This window comes from Tenrec ecaudatus, chromosome 13 (genome assembly GCF_050624435.1).
Source record: "Tenrec ecaudatus isolate mTenEca1 chromosome 13, mTenEca1.hap1, whole genome shotgun sequence".
NCBI lineage: Eukaryota > Metazoa > Chordata > Mammalia > Afrosoricida > Tenrecidae > Tenrec > Tenrec ecaudatus.
Window position 1 is genome coordinate 148,054 of NC_134542.1, and position 1,665 is coordinate 149,718.

A 1,665-nucleotide genomic window follows, 5' to 3' on the forward strand; every position below is an offset into this window, starting at 1 on the left:
TTAGAGGCCATCTTAAGAACAGATTTGACACATTGACCCCTAATGCTCAAAGACCAGAAGAGATGTGGGATGACATTAAGAACATCACACGTGAAGAAAACAAAATGTCATTAAAAGGACAGGACCATGGTTGACGGATATAAATCGCCTTGCTATCAGACAGAGAACATTGTAACGTGGATTATGGCTGATGTGCTTAGGTTAAAATCCCACACCTTATAATTTGATCTTCCATTTGACCCATTTTACAGTTGTTTCAGTTTTTAATATTTATGCTTTCTTTTTGAATAATGTTTTTCTGTATTTCATCTTGTGATTGTTGTTGAGGTTTTTGTTGTTTGCTTTCTGACCATTTATATTTCATATTATTTTCTCTATGTGAAGCTGTGTTAGTCTGGGTAGACTAGAGAAACAAATCCATGGACACACATATATGTATAAGAAAGAGACTTATGCTTTTTTTCTGTTGTCAGCCTGAGAGCCTGTTGTTGAAATGGGCAAGTTCATGAAACCCGGGAAGGTGGTGCTGGTCCTGGCGGGACGCTATTCGGGACGCAAAGACGTCATCGTGAAGGCAGTATTTTCTAGGCAGTGTTGAGTAGTCTCTACCGTCTGCCCTACAATATACGTAGTAAGTGGTGCCTGGGATTCCCTCAGAAGAGAGATTCTTCTAGTCCAAACTATGGCCCCTTTCCTGGCCAGGAGTCACCTGAATGTACTGGAGAGAGTCCCCGAGCAAAGAAAGCCCACACTGCTCATGAAATCCAGTTCAGACCAGGGCTTCGGCTCCATTGGAAAAGGTTCAGTCACTGAGAACATTGACGATGGCACCTCGGACCGCCCCTACAGCCACACCCTGGTGGCTGGAATCGACCGATATCCCCGCAAAGTGACAGCTGCCATGGGCAAGAAGAAAATTGCCAAGAGGTCGAAGATCAAGTGTTTTGTGAAGGTGTATAAATATAATCACCTCATGCCCACGAGGTACTCCGTAGACATCCCCTTGGACAAAGCTATCGTCAACAAGGATGTCTTCAGAGACCCGGCTCTTAAACGCAAGGCCCATCGGGAGGCCAAGGTCAAATTTGAGGAGAGGTACAAGACAGGCAAAAACAAGTGGTTCTTCCAGAAGCTGAGATTCTAGGTCTTGAGTCAAAATCATTAAAAACACCCCCAAAATTAAAAAAAATAAAAAAGAAAGAGACTTATATACAAGAGCAATTGAACATTGAGAAAACATCTCAGCGTAGTCTAGATCAAGTCCATAAGTCCAATATTAGCCCTTATTTCCGATATCAATCTATAAAGTCCTCTTCAGACTCATGAAACACATGCAATGACGACCAATGCAGAAGACACACAGGCCAGTGGGTAGAAAGTCTTTGGATCCAGTGTCATTGGAAACATCTCAATGCTTGCAGGGGTCTCTCTGTGGCTTCCCCAGCTTCTGAGGTCTGATTGTGTCCATATGGCTTGTTTTCTGCAATGTCTCCCAGGGAGCAGCCTAGAGAAAGGTGTCTTCCACCTCCAAGGAGGAAGTATGAGATTTCACAGAATTCTCAGGAGAAGGCCATGCCAGAGAAGTCTCATGGGCTATCTCCAGATTGACAGCCTAGACTCCACCCTTACACTCTTAATCCTTAAATTGACACCAGATTAGGTGAC

At 43.7% G+C, this 1,665-nt stretch overlaps 1 protein-coding gene across 1 annotated transcript; it reads left to right on the plus strand.

Annotated features, from left to right (window-relative positions):
* Positions 1–493: 493 nt before the first annotated feature.
* LOC142424544 (large ribosomal subunit protein eL27-like) lies at positions 494–1,162 on the plus strand. The gene is made up of 2 exons (XM_075529826.1): positions 494–574; positions 815–1,162. Exons 1-2 carry the CDS (start codon positions 494–496, stop codon positions 1,142–1,144), a joined length of 411 nt encoding a protein of 136 aa, XP_075385941.1. The 3' UTR covers positions 1,145–1,162.
* Positions 1,163–1,665: the final 503 nt, after the last annotated feature.